Source organism: Desmodus rotundus, chromosome 12, assembly GCF_022682495.2.
Source record: "Desmodus rotundus isolate HL8 chromosome 12, HLdesRot8A.1, whole genome shotgun sequence".
In the NCBI taxonomy this organism is placed as follows: Eukaryota; Metazoa; Chordata; class Mammalia; order Chiroptera; family Phyllostomidae; genus Desmodus; species Desmodus rotundus.
In genome coordinates, this window is record NC_071398.1 from 47534776 (window position 1) to 47557265 (window position 22490).

General features: G+C 41.3%; 1 protein-coding gene across 1 annotated transcript; it reads left to right on the plus strand.

The window, feature by feature from the left end:
• Positions 1-747: 747 nt before the first annotated feature.
• Positions 748-18606, plus strand: ZNF613 (zinc finger protein 613). The gene is given in 6 exon segments (XM_024566474.4): positions 748-1662; positions 6385-6588; positions 8668-8794; positions 9056-9148; positions 14772-16372; positions 16374-18606. Coding segments are annotated over 5 exon segments (1971 nt in total). The 5' UTR covers positions 748-1662; positions 6385-6573; the 3' UTR covers positions 16509-18606.
• The last annotated feature ends 3884 nt before the right edge of the window (positions 18607-22490 follow it).

Below are 22490 nucleotides of genomic sequence, written 5' to 3' on the forward strand. Positions count from 1 at the left end.
ATAAAAATAAAAATAAAAAATAAACTTGTGAGTGAAAGTTTTCCCACATTCCAGGCATTCATAAGGTTTCTCCAAGTGAATTCTCTGATGAATAAGGAGATAGGACTTCTGGCACAAAAAGGGAAACTGTTTTTCTATTCCATAGTATTTCTGACACCAAAGCATGGGTGTTTTTCACACCAAGCACTTCTCTAGTTACTTGTGGTTACCAAGTGGGTATCCTACAATTCAATTAAATTCTAATACTATCTTCCTGGAGTCAAGGGCAGACCCCACAGGTTAAGTGCCCAATCCCACAATACTGTCTACCTACCCCTTCACCCGCCCCTTTGCAAGGTGGGGCCTCTTGTATTTCTGATGCACTAGCTATAAATCAGAGACTTCCATAATCACCTCCTCGCACTTGATAATTTTGTAAAATGGCTCACAAAACATGGAAAACCTGTTTACTTACTACATTACACAACTTAAAAAGTCAGATTTAGTGTTTGCATTACGATGGCTATGTAAATATTACTTAGAGCTCAGCCATGTATTATATTGTGATTACTTTTCCTTTTTTTCTTTAAAGATCATGCCCCTTTTTAAAAATATTTATTTATTTATTTTTAGAGAGAGGGAAAGGGGAGGAGGAAGAGAGGGAGAGAAATATGGATGTGTGGTTGCTTCTCACGTGCCCCCTACTGGGGACCTGGTCCCCAACCCAGGAGGGTGCCCTGACTGGGAATTGAACCGGCGACCCTTTAGTTAGCAGCTCGCGTTCAATGCACTGAGCTTCACCAGCCAGAGCTACTTTTCCTTTCTTGCTCAACTTTATATTCATTCTGGAGTTATTTTACTTATGCCTTCTAGCAGTTCTGGCTTTTGGTTCTCAAAGCCCCACCCTAGATATTGGCGTCCCTCGTAGCAGGAAGAAGCCCCTAATCACGCGTGGAAAATAATAAGAAAACTCCCTTTCGCGTCACCGGAGTCCCTCTTCCCGTTGGCTGGAAACCAGGCCCGGTCCCCAAAGACAGGTTAGGTTTCTTCGCTCTTCCCATTGGCTCCTTTCGACTTCCCTTGATGGTTTCATCACTTTTTATCAATGAGTACTTCTGAAGACCTTTTTTGTCCCCCCAGATCTTCTTCCTGCCAGAAACGTTTTCAGGGTATTTGCCTTTCGGCCTGTACATTTGCTCTTTTTCCTCCGCTGAAAAATCGTTCTGTTTTGTACGGACACCTAACTTCTAAGATGGCTGCACCCACTGTCATTTCCAAATCTTCATACAAGGAGGATAGCTTTTTCGCCCCAGCTCGTCGAGGTGGACGTAGCCCACCCCATGTTTGTCTTGTCAAGTTCGAGCTTCTGAACGTTAATGCAGCTCTCAGGGTTTTAAGGTGGCGAGAAATGAAGTCGTTTGGTGGCTTTTCGTCGTTCCAACCTTCCCCGGGCTTCTGCGGCCAAATCAGCTATTAGGCCTACCGTACGTCAACTGTTGAAAGCAGGCCGCTCCCAGGGTCCGTGGCTAGTGGGCGCGGACATCTTTCCTCCCTGGAAACCGGAAATCCAGGTGGACGTGCTCTGCAGAAGACTGTGCTAACCTCGTCGGCCGCCGTAGACCGGCGCCGAGACTGAGCGAAGGCGCACAGAAAAAGAATTCACGGAAGTGCTGCTTGTAGAAGGTTGTGGTGGGGTCACGAGAAAACCGTGTCTGTGTGTGTGGGGGGGGCTCTCCAAGGAACAGGATGAGAGTATCGTGGTGTCTCTGGGTGTCCGGGTGGGGGAGCCGTGGTGTCCGTAGTGGGAAAGGTAGCAAGCGGAAGTCGGTGGCTGGGCTGTCTGTGGTTGGGGTGTCTCTGGGGTCAGAGCTGAGGGATGCTGATGGTAAGTGATGAAAGGCCTGTCGAGATGAACGACTGAAAGTCCGTGGCCGGGGTTTGGTGTCAGTCTGTGACCGGGGACTGCGGTTGGGACTGTTTTTTGACAGTGAAAGCAGTATCTGTTCGGATTTGGGATTTAAGATGCGGCTCAATGACGGGAGCCAGGGTTATGGTCTGCGAACCCCGCAACTGGTCCAGGTCTCGCGATTGTGCTGATGGAGAGTGACCAGTGTTAAGGATGGTCCAAATGTGTCAGTCATTGAGAGGTTTGTGGAGCTGAAGCTGGTTGGGGAGTGGGGTGAGTTTCAAACGGAACCTTCCTTGCAAATCTTTGGCTTCCCACACCCCCCTTTCACCTTGTCTTGACAGCTTGTTGGAAATGGAGTAAGCACATCCGACGTGGTCAGATTTCTACCAAAACATGGATATTACCCTTCCTGCAAGTCTGCCGTATGTGGCACATACACACATTGGTAGATTTTTCCTTTCAGCATCATTCTAACACAAGTAAAATAACACCGCGATTACCCCAATTTTGTTCCCCAGTGCTGTCGTTTGTTAAATTTTTCATTATCCCTATAGTTTTCATTTTTTATGCTTGATTTTCACAATTTCAATAAATCGCTGAAACATTGGTATAATTTGCCTCATCATTTAATTTCACTTTTTAATCGTTCATATAACAAACATATACATTATTTTCCTTATTATTTTTTTAAAAATTCTGTTAACAGTATAACGAGAGACAAATCCGTGCCATTATGACTAGAATCACTCAACATGTGCATTCATTTAGGTAGAATTTAAATACTGAAATATTCAGTTGTCACTTTTAAGAACAAGTATGATTTTACATTTACTTAAGGGTGTGATTAAGGAAACATTTACCACAGTTCCCTGTCCCTCATCTCCACCTTGATTTTTAAATTTTTTGCTGTTGCGAATGGTGTTTTTTTACTTTCGACCTTTTTGTTCTTTCAATTTACTTTTACACAGAAGAGCAATTAAAAATTTTTAATTTTGTTTCTGCTCACCTCGCTGAACTATTATTATGAGCTTCCCTGTTCCCTGTGATTTTATTATGAAAAGTTTCAAACATACAGCAAAGTTTAAAGAATTTTACATTCGAATATCTATGTGCTTACCACATAGGTTTTATCATGATTTATTGTTCCCTTTATTATATATCTATCCATATTTCAAAGTAAGTTGTAAACTTTTATACATTTCTCCCTAAATATTTCAGTAGCATATAATTAGAGTTCTACACACAGCTTTTTTTAAATAACAACTTTACTAGTCATATGCCATACAGTTCATCCATTTAAAGTGTACAGTTCAGTGGTTCTCATTGTGGTCACGGTTATGTCCATCCATCAGCACAGTCAATTTTAGAACATTTCATCCCCTCAAAAAGAAACCCTGTGCCCGCAGTTTCCACCCCGATCCTTCCATTCCTCCTATTTCTAAGCAACCTGAAAAAACTAGAAAAACTTCCTGTCTTTCTAGAGTTGCTTATTTTGAACATTTCATACAAATGCAATCATATAACACATGGTCTTTTGTGACTGGCTCCTTTCACTCAGCATCGTGTTTTGGAGGTCTGTCCATGTGGTAGCACGCATGTGCACTTCATTTGTTTTTGTACCTGAATGCTGTTCCCTTGTGTGGATGGAGCTCATTTTGTTTATCCCTCAGCTGGAAGGTATTTAAGTTGTTTCCACACTTGGGCTATTATAAATAATGCTGCTATAAACATCTGTGTACGAGCTTTTGTGTGGACGTGTTTTTACTTCTCTTGGGTGTAAGTCTGGAATACAATTTCTGGGTCATGTGATAAATGAGAACAGGCATATTTCCTCCCCATCTTAAAGTCTAAGGATGTATTAATGGTGAGTAGAGGGATGGCATATAGATAGAGATGTAATAAAGGAAACAAAATCATGGTAAAACCTATGTGATAGGCATACAGGCATTCAAATGTAAAATTCTTTAAACTTCATGCTATACATTCGAAACTTTTCATGACAAAATCTTGGGGAACAGAGGAGCTCACAAGAGTTCTATGAAGTGAGCACTGAATATGTTTAATCATATTAGGAACTTTGTTTTCCAAAGTGGCTGTGCCATTTTATATTCCCACCAGAAGTGCAGGAGGGTTCCAGTTCCTCCACATTCTCACCAATGTTTGCTATTTTCAAGGTTTTGTTATAACTATTCTAGGGGGTGTGAAGCAGTATGTAAATGGTGATTTTGATTTGCATTTCTGAGGAGACTAACGATGTTCAACGTGTTTTCACGTGCCTATGCTATACATTGAGGTACATGTCTTTTAACTAAGTATGGATTGTGAGCATTTTAACAAAATATTTTATTTATTTATTTTTAGAGAGAGGAGAAGGGAGGGAGAAACAGAGGGAGAGAAACATCAAAGTGAGAGAGAATCATTGACGGGTTGCCTCTCACATGTACCCCGTCAGAGGACTGAATCTGCAACCCAGGCATATGCTCTGCCCAGGAATCGAACTAGTGACTTTTCACTTTGCGGGGCAACACCCAACCCAGCCGAGCCACATGCAACCAGCCGAGCCTCAGACTAACAGATTGTTAGAATGCTGACAATCTGTGGGTCAGGGCAGAGTGTTAGCATTTTTAATAACTGCACAGTATTTCATTAGGTGGGTGTACTTTTACTCCTTCAATTAAACTTCTACTAATAGACCTGATTAATACTTTTACGTCAGCTTTGCATGTGTTTGTCACTATTTCTTTTCCAGAAATTTCTAAAAGTGTATTTTTGCATTCTAATAACATCTCTATTGAAAGTATTCAGTAGAGTGTAACTATTCCCCCCAAATATTTGGTCATGTAACACTGCTATAAGAAGTGTGTGTTTTGGAATGTTACCAATTTTTAGATATAAATTTTGTAATCAGCCATCTGACTAAAAACTTATTTTTGACATATGTTCACTCAAATCTCTGAAACTGTGACTTTTAGTCATGTTAAGGAACTTCTTATAATTTGCTTTTTCTTCTCTATTGTTGATTATTCTTACTCAGTTCTTTATGAAATTAGTGGGGTCACATTTCTAGAATAGTGGGAGATAAGAGTGGTGATATTTGTCATCCGTGCCTTACTCTCGGCTTTAGAGAAGTACTTACATTGTTTCACTGGACATAGATAGGATGTATTTGATTTTTTTTATTGAGGTGAAATCCAGAAAACATAAAATTAAACACTTTAGAGTCAACAATTCAGTGGCTTTTAGTACATTCACAATCCTGTGCAACCACGACTTCTGTCTAGTCCCAGAACACTTTTAGCACCCCAGAAGGCAGCCTGTGCCCATTAAGCAGCCACTCCACATGCTCCTTAACCCCAGACCTTGGGAACCCCCACTCTGCTTTCCGGCTCTATGGATGTACCTATTCTGGGCATTTCATATTTGTGGAATCATACAGGATGCGATCTTCTGTGCCTGCCTTCTTTCATTTAGTAAGATGTGCTCATGGTTTGTGCCCTGAGGTATTCCTTCGGCGCTTAGCCAGGCTGTTTAAAACTTTGCTTTAGCCTTCATTTCCTGCTTGCACGGAGTGTGGAGGTCAGCCAGAGGAAAGCCCGAGGTCTTCCCAGGTCTTTCCTGAGCAGGCATCCTGCCCTGTGCGTGTACATGCCTTTATAAATTCCCCAGGTTACATTGGTGCTTTTGGATGAAAAGAAACTCCTTTCCAGCTTCCCTTTCAACCTTTCAGCTGTGTCTCAACTGTAATCTTTTCTCCAGGCAGCTGCAGATTGTTCATCCTCTGTACAGTGTTTTTAAGACACTCCGGCTGCTTTTCCTTGCTGAGCTCCAAATTAGGCAGAACAGAGAAGAGCATGCTGAGCCAGGCCTTCAGGTAGACCCCAGATAGGTTCCAACACACAAGCTTAATTCTTTTCCAATAAGGTTTGCTCTGTTCCTTCCAGACCAGGAACCAGGGTTTCACACTGGGCATGCTGGCAGCCATCTCAAACCCTTGCAAGGATGTCCACATCCTTGCCTTTTGTATGTCTCTGTCCAAAAATTGATCCGTGTGAGAAGTTCCTGCTGCAAGGGCATCGCATTGTGCTGGTTCTCCTTTCTCATCTCCCCTTTCAGTCACCCCACTTTGACTTCAGAGAATAAAGGCATACTGCCACACCTTCAGAATCTTAGACTTTATTGCTCCAGAGTATAGTAGACTCTGGAGCTTCAAATAAAGGGACAGATGGCCTTGAAATCAGGTGAGTGACAGTAGCAGTGACAACATCTGGGCCCAGAGGAAATGTACACTCAAAGCGAATCTATTTTCAGCCCTAGCTGGGTAGAGTTGGTGAGAGCATTGTCCCCATACACCACGGTTCGATCCCCAGGTAGGACACATACCAGACTCAACCAGTGAGTGGATCAATAAGTGGAACAATAAATCGATGTTTCTCTCTCTCTCTCTCTTCCCCCTTCCTTTCTCTAAAATCAGTAAACAAAGTGAATTTACTTTTTAGCGCATAGGTCCTGACTTGAGAAACAAGATCCATCACATGACCTGAGGAGGAAGTTTCGGGACCTGGATTTCATCATTTGTGGGGACACCACTGACCGGAGACTACGATTTCTAACCAGAAATTTCAGTTCAAAAAGATACTAAAGACACAGCATTCTCGTTACTGGCCATTTCCAAGTAATAGAAGAAAATGATTAAGGACCAGGTGACTTTTGGGTTGTTTTATTTGTTCCTTCATTCTGTGATCGTTTCCTGGAGGATGTGAAATCACAATTGAATTAAATGGCAGAGTATAAATTAGTAAAGTAGAAATAAATTTAGCCTGTAACTTCAACATCAAGGCAGGTAGGATCAAGAATATATTGTTCCTGGGATTCACACTAAATGACTAATGTTGGAACATCATGTGACGAGAGCATCCCGTGGGTTACATTAACTGTCACCTTTTGTCAGATATCTCTGACAGTCCTCACGAGACAATTGTGATGAAGACAGGCTGTGCCCTGAGGTGGAGGAGAAAGCAGACCTGGTCCACAGAAGATGTCATTACCATATATTTCAGACACTTAGGTCTTAGGACATTTTTTTATGGTTCTTACAGCTGATACGGTAGACAGTGTTCCTTAACTTCAGCTTTCTCATAAATGCAAAAGCAGGGCTCCTTTGAGAACAGACCACAAGAACTCAGTGGGCACAGTTTGCAGGACCGTAAGTGGAACAACAGGGTGACCCATGGACCCAGCCTTGCAGTGGTCAGGGTTAATCTAGGAATAAAACCAACATGACCTAAGAAAATAAAAGGATTGCATGACATTCAAAGGTCCTGTGTGACCACATGGCTGCAGTGGTGTTTGAGTTCAGGTTTGGCAATAGGCAGAGGAAGGTACTGTTGTCTGCTAAGGTTAGGGTCCCAGAGGGTTTCCTTTACTGCGCCCTCCTCTCTAAGATTGTACGCTCTTCCCTGTGTTCAAAGCCACTTCCTACTGCCTCATCTTTTATTATCTTTAAAAACTGTCATCATACAACTGTGCATGAATACGTTTTTTAAAACTTCAGTGATTACAAAGTACATACAGTGAAAAAGTAAGATTTCTCTTAGGCTTCTTCCCTCACCCTCTAATGCAGTTTAACAAGTGGGCAGTAATGTGTACTTCTTGTCACTGTACCTGGACGTACATCTCTGTCCATATAGATATGGACAGATGCATCTGCCTCAGCCCTTAGATCCTTGGAGAGTGCCTCCCATTAATGTATTTACTCTTTCGTAAACTGGATTGGTAAATGTTGGACCTCACTCTGGCCTGTATATTTATTATTCTGTCTTTTATGTATTTCACTACTATACCCTTTTACTGCATTTTGAGTACTTTCTTTCTGATAGCTACCTTCCAGTTCATTATCTCTTCAGTGTAGTCGGTGTGCTGTGAACCTGCCTGGCTATGTGAATATAAATAATATGCACATATTTGTACTGCCACTTAACCATGGGCATACATTCTGAGAAATGCATTGTCAGGCAACTTCATTGTATAAACCTCATAAAGACATTTAGACACAACAAGGTCTGTGTGGTATACCACCACCGTATATGCGGCCCGTCGTTGACCAAAACATTATGTGGCGTGTGGCTACATTTGTATTTTATGAAAGCTGCTATTTCTTTTCTTAGTCTGATGGATCAACTTTAATAGTCTTTTGTTCTTTGGACATGTTCTGGAAACATGCTTTATTCCTCCTAGTGTATAAAATATACTTATTTCATGTTTAGTGTCTTGTAATGATTGTGTCTGCATTTTCTTGTGGTTGATTCTGATAATGGCTATCAAGATGGACAGTGAATGTAGGAATGGAATGTGTTTTATTCACCCTGATGTTACTAGTATATATTTAATGTCTGGCAAATACGTAACATTTAAAAATATATGTATGTGTGTGTGTATATATGTGTGTATATACACACACATATTTATAGCAAATGTTTCAAATATGTATATTGTAAATGTTCCTAATTTAGCAAGAGGATTTAATGACTACTCATTACATAAATATATGATTTGTAGAATGATGGCTGACTGAACAATTACAGAACATTTTACTAGAATTACTTTTGAATATGGATAGATTTTGCTTCAATAACACTGTACATTAAAAAAAATCAAAACACTGAAGTACAATATATAGATACAGCCTATATGGTAAAAATGAGCAGAACAACTGTTTTCATATTGCTTCTATTTCAATAACTAGAGAAACAATCCTATTAAACAGGACCATGTTATTACAGGAATCACTGAAGTTGGAGGATGTGTCTGTGAACTTCACCTGGGAGGAGTGGCAGCTCCTGGACCCCAACCAGAAGGACCTGTACAGGGACGTGATGTTGGAGAACTACAGAAACCTGGTGTCAGTGGGTGAGGACAACTTCCAGTGTCACTCAGTACCCTGTTAGTGGCCTTTCTTAGCTCTGAAAGGTCTGGAGTATCTGTGATGCTCTGAAGTGGTAGTTAAGTCTCAGTCCCCTCTCTGGTCCCAGGTTAGAAGGTATAATGTGCCCTTCTTCAGAAAAAAGCCTTTGCTGACCCGCAGAAACCTTCGTAAAATATAAGCTTCTTTGTTGGCAGACCAAAGCCCAATTCAAAGAGCTTATCTCTTCTGTCACTTTCCATGAACAGGGTATCCAGCCAGCAAGCCAGACACACTGTCCAGATTGGAGAGAGGGGAACCATGGACAACAGAAGATGAATTCCACAGTGGAGTCTGTTCAGGTGAATGAGAGAAAACCAGCAAGGAGGGTAGCTGAGGAAGTCCTATTCTAGTCATTCAGAGGGATCACAACTGTGAGGGTGTTGGAGGACACGTAAACAGAACCTCCATGGGTCTCCCATGAAAGAGCTTTTTTTCTTTTATGTGTCTAGAGGAATGTATCTCGTCTTGGATTTGATCCCTATTTATTTCATCAAGGTTTTGATTTTTTTTTCTTTAGGTTTCTTCTTATAATTCTCAATCTTACCATCTTTCTTCCCCAACCTTTGTATCAGTACCTCTTCCTTCTACTTTTCTTTCTTTTTTTCTTAATTCTATTTATTTATTTTTAAAGACAGGGGAAGGGAGGGAGAAAGACAGGGAGAGAAATATCAATGTGTGAGAGAAACACCAATCAGTTGCTTCTTACACAACCCCAGCTGGGGACCTGATCCACAACCCAGACATGTACCTTGACTGGGAATCCAACTGGTGAATTTTCAGTTCACAGGCCAGCCCTCAATCCACTGAGCCATACCAGCCAGGGCCTTTGTACTTTTCTTACTCTGAAATACCACCTTCTATGCCTCTGTCAAGGAGAGATGTGTGATGTTAGCACTGTCCTTTGACAACAGCACTTTCTTGCCTCCTTGGATAACGTTGTTCCTCCTTCCTAACACTCACCCCATCTTTGATTAGAGGTTAGGAATTTATCGTGTAACTGTGGGAGTGACATAAACATTCAGCCTATAGTACCCGCTGTTATTGATATATATCTGGGGGTGTTGGAAAAAGCTCAGTCCTCCTCTTGTGTCTCTCCTTTACTCTCACACACTGCCACACTTACAACACTTCTCCCTACAACAAGCAATTCTCGAATTCACCAGGGGCTCTCCTACAATTTAACTCAATTCTTTTTTTTAAAAAAAAAATTTTTTTAAGAGAGGGGAAAAGAGAAAGAGAGGGAGAGAAACATCAGTGTATGGGTGCCTCTCACACACCCCCTACTGGGGACCTTGCTGGCAACCCAGGCATGTGCCCTGACTGGGAATCAAACCGGCAACCCTTTGGTTCACAGGCCAGCACTCAATCCACTGAGCCACACCAGCCAGGGCCAATTTAACTCAATTCTGACACTATTCTGCCTGCAGGATAGCATCAGATCCTACAGATTAAGGGCTCAACTCTGCAGGATTGTCCCCACCTTCACTTCAAATGCTAATTGTGGTCCAGGTTGTCACCTGTGTTTCTGACCACTAGCTATAGATCGGAGGTTCCAGTGACTTCCTCCTTGGGTTCCATCAATTTGCTGCAGTGGCTCACAGAACTCAGGGAAACATTTTACTTCCTAGGTCACCAGTTTATTATAAAAGGATATGACTCAGGGACAGACAAATGGGAGAGACACAGAGGGCAGGATATGTGGGAAGGGGTGTGGAGCTTCCATGGCCTCTCCAGGTGCACTGTTCTAGCACCTCCCCTATTCACCAACCTGGAAGCTCCCTAAAGCCCATGTCTTTGGGATTTTATGGAGGCTTCCTCATGCAGACATGTTCCATCATGAACTTCCTTTCCAGCTCCAGCCCCTGTCCAGAGAATGGGAGGTGGGGCTGAAAGTTCCAAGCTTTTAATTATGATTTAGTCTTTCTGGTGACCAGTTACCATCCAGGAGACCACCCAGAGTCAACTAATTAGAATGAAAGACACTGTTATTACCTGGAAAGTTCCAAGGGATTTAGGAACTCTGTCAGGAACCAGGGTTGAAGACCAAATATTAGAACAAAAGATGCTCTTTTATCACTTGGAGGGTTTTAGGAGATCTGTGCCAGGAAGGTGTGATTCTTCATAGACACTTCCTTACCTCCTCAGCTCCCTTATTCAAAGTCTTTGCCATTCCTGTTGATTTCTTAAAATTTCTCATTGTCTCCTTTCAACCCAACCACATTATTAACCCTCATGGCAGCATTGCTTTGATTTCCTTGTATAATTGTTAACTCTGATCATCCTTTTAGTTTATCTTAAATGATGTTGCTGGATTCATTTTCTTAAAGCTTTCCTTTTTCTTATGAGAATCTGATGACATTAAGTCCCAATTAATCCTAGTTATATAAGTCATATAAAGTAGAAATTTCTCTTCTGTCAACAGCCTCCATAATATGGTATTGTCTTGCTTATACAGCTTGTTTCTCTCCCACTCCCCAAACTCAGGGTTAACTATATTTAAAGGAACCTCTGCAATATTTTCCATACATAAGAACCTTTTCTTGATTGATTGCTTTACGTATTTTTTGATGGCCTTAAATGTTGTTGGGTGGCCTACTACACATGCTTGGAGATTATATTCTAAAAGGAGGTGACACAAAATTCATCAGAATATGTCTATATAAATATGATGCCTCGTGGTGAAAACTGCTGAGAAGATTAATCAAACTGCAAAAGGAAATAGAATGCGAGAGGGCTGGGAGCTGCTGTTAGCAGCTGGGAGTCTAGCTTAGGCCCTTCAATCTTTGGTCATCTAGGAAGGGTAATGGGTCTTTGGTAAAATGCCTTTAAGCAGCTATATGAGGGATGTGATTAGGTCCCTTAGGTGAATTGTGTCCCAAAGTAGACAAAATAGCAGTTTCAGAGGCCTGAGAAGGATCTCAAGGAAACCTGTGTGAGTACAGTGGGGTGGGTGAGAGGGAGAGTAGACGGAGAGAATATGGAGATAAGGGTAATGTGGGGGTAGCTAGGTTTTGGAGTAGACAGGCCATGTAGGACCTTCCAAGGACACTTCAGGAAGTTGATTTTTTTTTTAAATAATGAGATGAGGAAACATTTAGAGATTTCAGTAGAGGGGTTATACAGTGTAATTTATATTTAAAATGATCCCTGTGGCTACTTTGTAGAAAGTAGATGGTAGTGGGCAGAAGTTGACCCTGTAATCCATTTGGGAGCCTGTTTGCTATAGTACAAGACAGAACACTTGTCTCAGCCTGGGTACAAAGGGTGGGGTGTGGTCAGCTTCTGAATGTATTTAAAAGGAGGGCAGAGCCCTGGCCTGGTAACTCAGTTAGAGCATCGTCCTGATACACCAAGGTTGCAGGTTCAATCCCTGGTCAGGGCACATGTAATCAGTGAATGAATTGCATAAATAAGAGTAACAACAAATCAATGTTTCTCTCCCTTCTCTATCTATAAATAAATAAATAAATAAATTTTAAAAATAAATAAAAGGAGGCTAGAAGTGATTTCCTAATGAAGTAGATAAAGGGTACGAGAAAAAATACAAATGAAGGATGATGGTAAGGTTTTGGGCATGAATCCCAGGAGGAGTGGAGTTGCCATCCCCAAGATGTAGATGAAGTGTGGAGAGGAGATGTGGGTTGGACATTGTAATTTAGATGTGCTTGTTCATATCCAGGTGGAACACTCTGCTGCATTTGGATATATCTGAGTTCAGGGAGGGTTTAGCATGAGAGGTAGAAATATGGACTGAATGAAGTCTCCTGTGGTGTGAGTACAGAGTAAGCAGAGTCTTGGACAGGTAGCCATCAGAAAGAATATTTGCTGAATGCATGGTTTCTTCATTCATGTCCCAGGACCTCTTCTTTTGAGAGTGTGTTTTTGTTAGCTTTGGGATGACAGCCTGGGCTAGTGTATATGTAATGCTGAAAACGGGACTTCTTGAGCCTAGTTGGAGAACGGCGTCCCTAATATGTACTAAAAGAGATTTAACTGAGTGAGAAATAAAGCAGTACATTTTAGGAGTAAGATTTTAGTAACAAATAGAGGAGGCGTCTGCATGTAATAGATAGACGTTCAGCTTTTGCTACAATTCAGGGCTGTGTGAAATTAGTTGTCAACATGAACAGTAAAGACAAGGAATATTTAGAAATTTAGGGGAAACAGTGTATAGTGACATAGAATGGGGGAATGATGGTACGATATACAGGAGGTATGTCTGGGACTCAAATAAAGACGAAGGGCCAAGAATGAAGGTGTTAAGTTGGAAATGTGCGCTGTCAAAAGACTGGCCCAAAGCCTGCTGTGTGAAGGCCAGTTTTAGAGGTATTTTAGAACTAATGTGAACATAGATAAATGGGGTAATCTTTGGTAATGTAACTTTTATTTCCAGGCTAACTGTTGTGGATTTTGTTAGTGATTGAGATGGAATGGCCAGGTTTGGGAGTTTGATTTATGTTATCGTTAGATATGTAGTCTTACTTTTTACCTCAGTGACAACAGTGTAATGATAAGAAAGTACACCCAGTAGTTCTAGAAAAGGAAGAAAAATGGAAGGTTAAACTGTTAAGGGTCTTGGTTCAGACAGAAGTGTGATCCTTTAGGACCCCTTAAATGATGGAAACCCAGATGTCTGTGTGGAATTTTGAAAGAAGATGCAGTTAGCGGCAAGATGGTGGGTTTGGGGATCATGACAACAGATACGGATTTAGGGATCATTACGTTGAAATGGGAACAATTTAAATATTGCATGTGAACATTTACAAAGTGTGACCAGAAAAGGTGACTGTTTCCTAGTGTGATATTGTGATAAAAGAAATATATGTTTGGTTCCTGGCACGAAACCCTCATAGTTTCCCAAGTGTGGGAATGTTCTTTTCCCTTAATAGTATAGACAGTGTTTAGTGCTCCTCCATGGACTTTTTAATACCCAAATTCTTAATGTTACACTGACTGTAAACTTGATCCCATGCTTTCATCTGTCGGTCTGCACATTTTTTCAAACATGATCTCATCCCGTCCTCTGTCTTGTATAATATTCATATACTAGTGATTTCCACATTACTATTTCCAGTTAAGACCTTCCTGAAGATTTCTATATGCAGGTGAGTTTCTTGTGTCTGCACTGGATATCTAAAAGCCACTTGAAGGTCAATATGATTTGAAATGCACACTTGATTTCCCACATTGAGAACTTCCGTAATATTCCCTTTCTTTTGAAAACACACTATCCACCTATTCAGTGGCCCAAGTCAAATAATTAGGAATAATACCTGAGTCCTCATGCTTATTGATTGCCCCATGTTGAAGCCATAAGAGAGCCTCATCTTTTTCCTCTCTCTAGATTATATCCCAATTTCTTCCACCTTGCACTCCATTGCTCCTTCAAACCACTTTCCACAATTTGTGCCTGCCTTCTTTATCATTACTTTCTTGTTTAGTTTTTCCTGACCAGAATGTATGCTCAGTGAAAATAAGGAATGTTTCTGTATGTTCATGTCCAGCACAAGGCATAGTACATAGTCATCATTTAATAAGGATGTATAGATGTATGACTGTGTCCCACATCATTTTGAAACAAATATCTATCTTCTGTGCTTGAGTGCTAATAAGAACTTGACTTTATTTTACTATCTCAGCATGCTTTATGAGGTCATATTTTGAAAGCAACCAAATCTGTATGTACTCATTTTGAATGAACTAACCTTGTTTATACAATGACTGTTTTCACCTTTTACTTTCTTTGTTTATATTATTGTGTTTTACCCTTGTCAAAGTGGTAACAAGCATATTTACTTGGAGTTTCTTTAAACTGAGATCACAATGTTATCAATAAAGTGCTAGGCTACACTGAGCTGTTGGTGAAATAGTTTTATTTTATACCAAGCTCATGGAAGGATTAATTTTTCTCTTCTTTCCTAGAAATCAAGAAAACTGATGGTCACCTACAGGGGCACTTCCTAAATCAAAGATGTCTAAAGAGAACAGAACAGTGCCATGAACATAATACATTGAGATGCATCGTTCATTGGAGTAAAAATAATTTTCCTTTACGGCAAAATCATGATATATCTCACTTACATGGGAAAGCGTTGAAATCGAATGTAAGTTTGACCAACCAGAATGGAAACTGTGAAGTGGAGAACCCAGTTGAGAATAATGGAGATGCGAAATCCTTCCTCTGTGCAAAGGATGAGCAATGTCATACCGAAATAAAATTCCCTGAACGTGGAAATTCTGTAACCACCAACTCACAATTCATTAAGCATCAAAGACCTCAAAAGATAAATAAACCCCATATATGCAGTGAATGTGGGAAAGACTTCATCAAAAAGTCTCGCCTCATCGATCACCAGAGAGTTCATACGGGAGAGAAGCCTCATGGGTGCGGTGTATGTGGGAAAGCCTTCTCTAGGAAGTCCAGGCTCACTGAACATCAGAAAACTCATATAGTAGAGAAACGCTATGAGTGCACTGCATGTGACAAAGCCTTCCCCAAGAAGTCACGGCTGCTTGCTCATCAGAAAACTCACACAGGAGAGAAACCCTATGTATGCGACGAATGTGGAAAAGGCTTCATCAAGAAGTCTCGGCTCATTAATCATCAGAGAGTTCACACAGGAGAGAAGCCTCATGGATGCAGTCTGTGTGACAAAGCCTTCTCCAGAAAGTCCAGGCTCATCGAACATCAGAGAACTCACACGGGAGAAAAACCTTATGAATGCACAGAATGTGACAAAACCTTCCGCTGGAAATCACAGCTCAATGCCCATCAGAAAACTCACACAGGAGAGAAATCATATATATGCAGTGACTGTGGAAAAGGCTTCATTCAGAAGGGCAATCTCCTTGTACATCAGCGAATTCACACTGGGGAGAAACCCTATATATGCAATGAATGTGGCAAAGGCTTCATCCAGAAAGGCAATCTCCTAATACATCAGCGGACTCACACAGGTGAGAAACCCTATGTATGCAGTGAGTGTGGAAAAGGCTTCAGCCAGAAAACTTGCCTCATATCCCATCAGAGATTTCACACTGGAAAGACTCCCTTTGTGTGTACTGAATGTGGAAAATCCTGTTCACACAAGTCCGGTCTCATTAACCATCAGAGAATTCACACAGGGGAGAAACCCTATACATGCAGCGACTGTGGGAAAGCTTTTAGAGATAAGTCGTGCCTCAATAGACATCGAAGAACTCATACAGGAGAGAGACCTTACGGGTGCTCTGAATGTGGGAAAGCCTTCTCCCACCTGTCATGTCTTGTGTATCATAAGGGAATGCTGCACACAAGAGAGAAATGTGTAGGTTCGGTTAAGTTGGGAGACCCTTTTTCAAAGAATCACAGATCATCACATTCAAGTAAAATCATACAAGATAAAACCTCTGTTGATACGGTGACTGTGCACATGCCTCCTGTGGCAGCTCAGATGTCCTTACACATCAGTGGGTTCCTAGCACATAGGAACATGGCCACTGTGGGACAGCCAGCTGCTGGAGATGCACCCTCAGCAGAACACAGAACTGGCACAGGGAAACCTTATGAATGCAGTGAATGTGCTAGTACCTTGGGTGACCAATTATGTCATATTTTATGTCACAAAAAGCACACAAGAGTACACTGTGATGCAATCAAGGTGGAAGGCCCTTGAATAAAACCTTCTAGCATTATATGGCTGACAAGTTTATACTGAGACAAGTGTGCATACAGCAACTGGGAGAGTTTTTCATGGAATGATAAAGAGTCTATCAGTGCTGTTTCATATGTCACATGTCATGAGTGAGCTCATAGCTGGTAGAAATATAATGACCATGGAAAGTCATTTTCCAGAAATAAGACTTCAGTAGGTGGCAGAGAGTTCACACAGGAGAGAAATTGTTAGCCCATTGAAGTCATTTATTGTGGCATGGTTGTTGATGGTACATTCTGCCTCATCCATTGGCAGAGGAAATCCTAGAAATAAAACTCTGAACACACTTAACTGTGGAGCATATTCAGCAAAATATCAGAAAATGCACAAAGCAAATAAAGCCTGCGAGGATGAAGAAGACTTTAGGGGTTTGTGTCACAATTTTAACATAATTCTACATCAGATAATAGACATAGTGTGCATCTAGGACAGTATACTTTGAATCAGACTCCTAGTTGACATGTCAAGACTGCTTCATTTAAAGGAGGTTGTCTGTGTTGCACACCATTGGTTAAAGTTACAAAATGCAGTGCACTCTCCCCCCTGTTGGGGGTCATGAATCTTTTTTTCCCATGTAGGAACATTATATGATTAGGTCTTGCATTTCTTTGGTTCTAAATATATTCAATTTGTATTTTAGGTGACTGAAGTCCTTCAAAAGGAAACAATACATTTAATTCTATAGTGTAACAACATGTTTGGATGTGTTAACTCTATAAATATCACCTGGGGAACAGAGTTCAAAACTCACGAATTACCTATCAGCCAAACTTTTACCCAAGATGATAGTTCCCATCCTGCACACACACCACTCAGAAAAACTTTAACAACGATTTCCTTTAACTTGGTACTGTTTTAGGACCTATAGGTGATGACAGTGATGAACTAAATAAAATGTCCTTGCTACCTTTGAGCTAGAAATTTTTTTAAGATTAAAATTTTTATTTTTTATTTTTTAGATAGAAGGGAAAGGAGAAAGAGGTAGAGAAACATGGATGTGCAAAATATATATTGGCCTCTCGCATTTGCAGGTCGGCCCTCAACCCACCAGCCAGGGCTGAGCTAGCAATTTTTTTAAAGGTAGATTTTGTGCATATAGCAATTTTATCCTCCAGCAAATGTAATCAAAGGATGTATACATATGTTAGTTGAAAGGGACATACAGTATAAAGAACAATATATCCTGATAATTTCCAGTTCAAGGGGCATGTTATTATTTGGATGGAAGGAAAGGATTCACTTAATTTTACATATATAAAATAGGGTATGGATACTTTTCAAAAGTATTCATGTCTTCTCCCCAGGTTATAAATTCCTTGAATGGTTTATAGGTAGTTGTACATTTCCCAGCACATAGCAAAAGAGAAGTGAATTATGTGTAGAATTGAAAGATTAATGAAGCCAAATGAATGAGCTAATGGACTAATCGATCAAAATTACTTTTGTCACTGAAGGAACAGAGCTACTGGAAAGAAATTGTAAGGATCAGTATTCATTTCTTTCTCCTTCCTTTAAAAATACTGTATTATTTTTTATTTTTAAATTTTTTTATAAGGATCAGTATGCTAAGAAACTTTTTAAAAAATCCTAACAAAAGGCTCCTGTCAGAATATAAAAGGCAGATCAGAGGAGGAATAGGCTCTGGAGAAAAAGCCTAATTAATGGAACAAAATCACTCTAAAAATGGAGAACAGAAGATGAGACCCTTTGGATGTCTTGGAGAAGAGCCCTCATTTGTCTCCAGGTCTGTCACCTTTTAGAGCTGCCCCCATTTTAAAGATTCTCCACTCCTCTGACATGATGAATTGAAACAAGTCATATCACTCCTCACTCTCCTGGGAATGGGGCCTTTGTCCTCTCTTCTATACTCAGGGTTCTTTCCCTTGAACCGATAAAGATCTCTACCTTAAAAAAAGCAGTCAGTCATACTTACAAGGAAAAAAAAATGTAGAAATTTGCCATAAAGTGGCTGTCTCATGATTGAGTTCCAAACTCCAGGTTTTTGAGTGATTCCCTGCAACAAAACTTTGAGCTTCTGCACCATGCTAGGCACTGTTGTAGACATGGGCTACACTGGTGAACAAAATATGCAAAAAAAAAAAAAAAAAGGCCTCTAATAGGATGCATTCAGAACAGGTGCTCTTCAGTAAACATTCAGAAGCAGATTCTTCAGCTCAGACTTTGGATCCTCTTCACGTCTTGTCTTGAAAATCTACGCTTCCTATCATGGCAGTCATAGCGTCTTTCTCACTGAAATTGTCGGGGTCCTGGAATGGGCTTCCCAGGACTGCCCTGAGCCCTGAGAACCAGGTGCTGAACTCACCTTTCAGAGGGTGGCATTCCAGGTAAACAAAAAAATGTTCATGGGCCTGCCTCTGTGGCTCAGTTGAAGTGTCATTCATACACTGAAAGGTTGTGGGTTCGATCCCCAGTTGGGGCATGTGTGGGAGGCAACAGATTGATGTTTCTCACATCAATGCTTTTCTCCTCCCTTCTCCCCTCCTTTCCTCTCTAAAATCAATAAATGTAACCTCAGGTGAGGATTTAAAAAAATAGTTCATGGGATAGACAATTTCAGGTTGACCTCTTTAAGAAGGGCATACCAACTTATCTGCCTCACCCCATTTTCATAAAAATTATAATTTATTAAGTGTGCTGTTTGTGAAACATTAACTGCATATTTAGTTATTTAGTTCCCAAATGCTCTTATTTTCATTTTCATGTATTACAGGGAAACATATACAGCAGGTCCTCGAATAATGTTTTGTTCACTATCCTTTTGGTATAATGTTGAGATGCCATAGGATCTTAACTCTTGTTTATTAATATCAATTAGCCTATGGCAAAATTGGTTTCAGTATATATTGCCGGGCTTAAAGTCATAACTTATTGATGATATTCAATGAGGATTTACTGTATACATGTAATCGTCATTCCTTTCTCCTTAGTACATGTAACCATTTACCATTTACTGTATTGTATACAGTTGTATGTGGCCAACAGCTGAGAGTACTGAGGTCAGAGTTTAGGGTCTTAGTGGGTCACTCTGCCTTGTATGGCTCAGTGATGGAGAACTGGATTTGGGAGTGGTTGTAGTAGTTGGCTAGGGCTGTTATAACAAAGCTCCACAGGCTGGGGGCCTAAACAACAGATTTATGTCTCACAGTTCTGAAGGCTGAAAGTTCAGTGTCAAGGTGTCAGTTGGGGTTGGTTTCTTCTAAGGCCTCTCTCCTTGGCTTGTAGATGGCCTCTGCTTTCTGTTTTTTTCCCATAGTTGTCCCTCTATTATGTGTCTGTGTCCTAATGCCTTCTTATGAGGACACCAGTCAGATTGGATCAGTTCCCACCCTATGATTTCATTTTAGCTTAGTTACCTCTTTAAAAACCCGATCTCCAAATACAGTCACATCCTGAGGTCCTGGAGGTTATGACTTGAACACATGGATTTGGGGGAACACAATTTAGCCCATATTTATCAGTGGTTATTTGTCAACAAATGCCATTCAAGTTTGGAAGCTTATATTGGGCCACCTAATGGAGCTCACATGTCATCAGTAAATGGTGGTATCTTTTCCAGGTTTGACTATAGGGTTATGTGGCCTGTATCCAGGGAGAGCCATGTGTGTCTGTGTTGAGAGGCTGAAGCTTTTGAGGCCCAGGACCCCTGTGCTGCTGGGACAGAACTGATGAACATTACTTTACCTTCCGTCTTTTAAGTAAGTCCAAGTTCTTCAAGGGCCAGTTTTATATACATATATATTTACATATATAATACTACATATTATGTATAATTTTATTGCCTGAATGATGGTGGTGATAGGAGCTTTTTTTAGTTCTAATAAGGTGACTGCAGGTGGGCTTCTTGATAGAGGCTGGTTACAGAAAGACTAAGCCATGATTACAAGTTTAGAACTTTCAACTTCATCCCCATACTCTAGACAAGGAAGAGGGCCTAGAGATTTAGTTAATAATCAACGATTCACTTATATGATATATAGATATATGGATGGGATTCTGATGATATATATATATATATCATTGACATATATATGATATATACTTATCATTGGAATCTCATCTTTAAGATGTATCTATGAATCAAGTAGGTCATTTTTTTTTTTTAAATATATTTATTGATTATGCTATTACAGTTGTCCCATTTCCCCCCCCACCCCACTCCATCCTGCCCAACCCCCTCCCTCCCACATTCCCCCCCCATAGTTCATGTCCATGGGTCATACTTATAAGTTCTTTGGCTTCTACATTTCCTACACTATTTTTACCCTCCCCCTGTCTATTTTCCACCTATCATCTATGCTACTTATTCTCTGTACCTTTACCCCCCTCTCCCCCTCCCACTCCCTTATTGACAACCCTCATGTTCTAGTTGTTTGCCTAGTTTGCTCTCGTTTTTGTTTTATGTGTGGTCGTTAATAACTGTGAGTTTGCTGTCATTTTTACTGTTCCTATTTTTGATCTTTTTCTTAGGTAACTCCCTTTAACATTTCATATAATAAGGGCTTGGTGATGATGAGCCTCTTCAACTTGACCTTATCTGAGAAGCACTTTATCCTCCCTTCCATTCTAAATGATAGCTTTGCTGGATACAGTAATCTTGGACGTAGGTCCTTGCGTTTAATCTTGGGTAATGTAATTATGATGTGTCTTGTTGTGTTCCTCCTTGGGTCCAGCTTCTTTGGGACTCTCTGAGCTTCCTGGACTTCCCGGAAGTCTATTTCCTTTGCCAGATCGGGGAAGTTCTCCATTATTTGTTCAAATAAGTTTTCAATTTTTTGTTCTTCCTCTTCTCCTTCTGGCACCCCTATAATTCGGATGTTGGAACGTTTCAAGGTGTCCTGGAGGTTCCTAAGCCTCTCCTCATTTTTCCAAGTTCTTGTTTCTTCATTCTTTTCTGGTTGAATGTTTGTTTCTTCCTTCTGGTCCATACCATTGATTTGAGTCCCAGTTTCCTTCTCATCACTATTGGTTCCCTGTACATTTTCCTTTGTTTCTCTTAGCATAGGCTTCATTTTTTCATCTGTTTTTCGAATAGATTCAACCAAGTCTGTGAGCATATTGATAACCAGTGCTTTGAACTGTGCATCCGATAGGTTGGCTATCTCTTCGTCGCTTAGTTGTATTTTTTCTGGAGCTTTGAAGTGTTCTGTCATTTGGGCCATTTTTTTTGTTTGTCTTGGCGCGTCTGTTACTTTAAGGGGCGGAGCCTTAGGTGTTCACCGGGGCGGGGTAATGCTGGTCACTGCGCTGTGATGCTGTACGTGGGGGCGGGGCCGAGAGGGAGCAATGGCGCCCGCTTCACTCTCCTCCGGATTTCAGTCTTTCACTCCGCTACCCACAATCAAACTGGGCCCCTCTGGTGCTGGTTCCCGAGTAAGTGGGCCTGTGCACACTCTAGGCCCCTGTGGGTCTCTCCAACAACCTCTCCTGTGAGGCTGGGAGTCTCTCCTGCCGCCCCAACCCCCAGGGGCGCTTTCAATCAGAGGTTTGAGGCTTTATTTCCCCGAGCTGGAGCCCTGGGTTGTGCAGCGGTCTGCTTCTCTGCCCGCCGTTCGTCCGGTTTATCTGTGGGCGAATGTGGTGCCGCAATGTGCTATCCGCCACTCTGCCTGCCCCACTCTCCGCCACTCTGAGTCCGGCCCTCTGGGTTTATCTGTGCAAATGTGGGACCGCAGGGTCTGCTAGTGCTCGGACTGCCTGCGCCATTTGTCCCACACTCCGCCAGTCTCAGTCCCGCCACAGCCACGCGAGTCCTCTCCACCCCAGTGCCGTCTCCGCCCCTCCTACCAGTCTGGATGAATGATTATTTTCTGTTTCCTTGGTGTTGGTCCCCCTTGCTGTTCGATTCTCTGTCAGTTCTGGTTGTGCGAGGAGGCGCAGTGTGTCTACCTACGCCGCCATCTTGGTTCTCCAAGTAGGTCATTTTTTA